Here is a 3,266-nt window from a genome sequence, read left to right as displayed (position 1 = left end):
GAACATTTTGTTGACCAATCGTTGGTACGTCGCACCTGCATTTTTAAGACCAAAAGGCATTACTTTATAACAATAAATTCCTCTGTCTGTTACAAAAGATGTTTTCTCCTGGTCGTCTGGGTGCATAAGGATCTGGTTGTATCCGGAGTAGGCGTCCATAAATGTTAGTAGCTCGTGTCTAGCAGTGGCGTCGACCAGGGCGTCGATGTGCGGCAGCGGGAATGGGTCTTTAGGGCATGCTTTGTTGATGTCTGTGAAATCGATACAGACTCTCCACTTTCCGTTCTTTTTACTGACGACGACGACATTTGCTAACCAATCTGGATACTTGACTTCTCTGATTTTCCCGGAGTCTATCAGTTTTTGGACTTCTTCGTCTATGATTTTATTTCTCTCAGGTGCGAATTTTCGTCGTTTCTGTTTCACTGGTTTAAAGTTGGGGTCGACATTGAGTTTGTGGGTGATGACGTCTGGACTGATTCCTGTCATGTCCTCGTGCGACCAAGCGAAGCAGTCCGAGTTTTCTCTTAGGAATGACACTATCTGACTTCTGATGTTGTCAGGCAGCGACGCTCCGATCCTTACTACTTGGTCTGGCTTTGCCTGATCTAGTATAATCTCATCGATCTGTTAGTCGTCCGGGTCGTCTACCGTCGACCCTGGCTGTAATTGCTAGATGGATGACTTTGATGGTTTCAGCGCCGTTTCATAACATTTCTTTGCGTCCCTTTGTTGTCCTTTGATTTCCATGACTCCCCATTTGGTTGGGAACTTGATTGACTGGTGGTATGTCGACGGCACCGCCTTCATCTTGTGGATCCATGGTCGTCCCAAAATGACGTTGTATGCTGATGGGCAGTCGACGACGTTGAACTTGGTCATCACATTAACACCTTCTGCATACGTAGGCAGCGATATCTCTCCTACTGTTCGTAGCGATTCTCCACTGAATCCTACTAGGACTGTCGACCTTCTGATTATACTCTTTTCGTCTAGTCCCATTTCTTGCAGAGCCTCTAGGAACAATACGTTTGCTGAACTGCTGTTGTCGATCAATATCCTTTTGATGAGAGCGTTGCCTATTGGGAGCGATATGACTAGCCCGTCATGATGTTCCTGTATTATGTCGGTTGAATCTGAGTCGTCGAAGGTTATTATCATCGCTGCTAATGACTTGTCGAGTGCTACTTCGTCTTCGGTCTGCCCCTCTTTGACGGCTTCAGATTCGCCCCTGTTGATTTTTTTAGCTGCAGAAGAAGTTAGTCCACATATATCTGAACCACCAGAAATAACGTTTACCACTTTTTCGAACGTGGGCGGGGCCGGTCGGTCGCCGCTTGGTGCTGGGTTGGGTTGGGAGTTGCTATCCTTGTTGTACGTCTCCTTTCCTTTGTCGCTCAGTAGGTCCTTCAGGTGGCCTCTTTTCAATAGATACGCCACCTCCTTTTTGAGGGAGATGCATTCCTCGGTTGTGTGGCCATTGTCGCGGTGGAAGTCGCACCACCTGCTCATGTCCTTTGTAGAGTCTGGTCTGTCGCTCTTCTTAGGCCATCTGACGGTACCACCTACACTTTGAAGGGCGTTCACCACGCCTCCGATGTCAACGTTGAAGCCATACTCGGAGATGGGGGGATAAACGACCCGTTCATTCCTGTAAACACTGTTAGTATCATCATATTGATTGACATTTTGTACCTGGTTCTGGCGGTTGTATGGTTGGTGTCTCCAGTTGTTTCCTTGGGGTGTACGACCTCCTGTCGCTGCTGCCCCCTGCTGGTCGCTGAGAAACCATTCGTGTAATCTCGTCGTCTTCAATCCGCATCTGGGCAGTGGCCCTCGATCTGACCTCTTCGAAGGTTGCACAGGGATATTTGGTTAGTTCCCGGTACAGCTCCGAGTTGGGGACGAGACCTCTCTTGAATGCTTCGATGGCTGTCCTGACATCACAGTTTTTTATACTAATTTTCTCACAATTAAAACGGTTAAAATAATCGCGTACCGACTCGGTAGGTCTTTGGACCAACCGATAGAGGTCACTTGTTTGTTTCTCCAACTGGCGACTGCTGGCGAATTGTTGGTAGAAGGCGTTGATGAGGTCGGACAGGCAGAAGATAGATCCAGGTGTTATGTTCATGAGCCATTCCAGGGCTGCTCCATCGAGGGTTCCTCCGAAGGATTTGCACATGACGGGCTCGACCAGGTCGTAGGGGATGCCGATCTGCCACATTCGCTGCTTGTAGAAGTTGACGTGTCTATACGGATCAGACGTTCCGTCGTACAGGGTGGTCCAGGTAGGGAGTCGGAGCTGGTGTGGTACCGTCACTCTAGCGATCGCTTCACAGAACGGCGATGCTGCATACCCGTCGGTCGGTTCGGTTTCCACGGGCGTGGGTGCCCCCGGCAGTTTGGTCATCAGCTTCATCATCAACGAGCATCGCTTCTTCATGTGAGTTTCCATCTTATTTAGGCGCTTGGTGACGGGGTCCAGTGTTGCTTCATCCTCTTTCCCATGTGGCTCCTCGCCGTCGGACAGGTCCTCAGAGTCGTCAGTCATCTCGAATATCAACTTCTTCGGTTTTGCACCTGGCTTGTAACGCGATTGATACTTGGTACTTTTCACGGATTTGAGCTCCTTCTGGAGGTTTTCAATGGAGGCCCTTTCTTGGGCCAGCTCTGCTTGGGCCTTCTCGTAGGCCGCTTTCATCTCTGCGAGCGTCATCTCTTCAGTAGTCATGGTGTGTAGGGTGATTTTGTGTGAAACCTAGTTAATGTCCCCACAGACGGCGCCAAACTATTTATGCCAAATTTCGTCTAGGGGCGATCTTTGGCTTAGGTCGACACTAACTAAGCAAGAGTTAAATAAAGGAAGACAAAAAGAGACACGACACAGAGAAGTGTTGACGCGGAAAACCCAGGAATAAGGTAAAAAACCGCGGATAGCTATGAGGCTATCAATCCACTAAGTTTCCTATATGATTGTTTGTATATTATTCTGGAAATCAATGTAACAAAACTAAATAACGAATACAAGAGTAATATGAATGCTTTTATGGCTTGAGAGTATGAGGGCTTGAGTTTACGTGCCCTTCGTTTATCTTCGTCTTCGTCCTTTTATGGGAGATTTCCAACGGTCTAGTTGGTTGAGAGAATCCCACAAAGATAGGGACATCTTTGTCACACGTCTCTTTGGTCTTCAACTACCTCCACGTTTCTCGCGCATGCCTTGGACTCGTTCCTGCTATCATGACGGCGCTGCCCATCATGGG

The 3,266-nt window shown here is 48.3% G+C and overlaps 1 protein-coding gene across 1 annotated transcript; it reads right to left on the bottom strand.

Annotated features, from left to right (window-relative positions):
* Positions 1-672: 672 nt before the first annotated feature.
* LOC130469742 (uncharacterized) lies at positions 673-2,734 on the bottom strand. The gene is made up of 2 exons (XM_056839199.1): positions 1,752-2,734; positions 673-1,651 (listed from the first exon to the last, which is right to left on the bottom strand). The coding sequence occupies exons 1-2, from the start codon at positions 2,732-2,734 to the stop codon at positions 673-675; spliced, it is 1,962 nt and encodes a 653-aa protein (XP_056695177.1).
* Positions 2,735-3,266: the final 532 nt, after the last annotated feature.

This window comes from Spinacia oleracea, chromosome 3 (genome assembly GCF_020520425.1).
Source record: "Spinacia oleracea cultivar Varoflay chromosome 3, BTI_SOV_V1, whole genome shotgun sequence".
Classification (NCBI taxonomy): Eukaryota; Viridiplantae; Streptophyta; class Magnoliopsida; order Caryophyllales; family Amaranthaceae; genus Spinacia; species Spinacia oleracea.
The sequence above is the reverse complement of the archived record's forward strand: the minus strand, read 5'-3'. Positions and strand labels throughout refer to the sequence as shown.

Coding starts and splice junctions, on each gene's coding strand:
- LOC130469742 (XM_056839199.1), bottom strand. CDS start 2,734: ATGACTACTGAAGAGATGACGCTCGCAGAGATGAAAGCGGCCTACGAG. Junction 1,652..1,751: donor GGGGGCAGCAGCGACAGGAG/GTCGTACACCCC, acceptor CAGTGTTTACAG/GAATGAACGGGTCGTTTATC.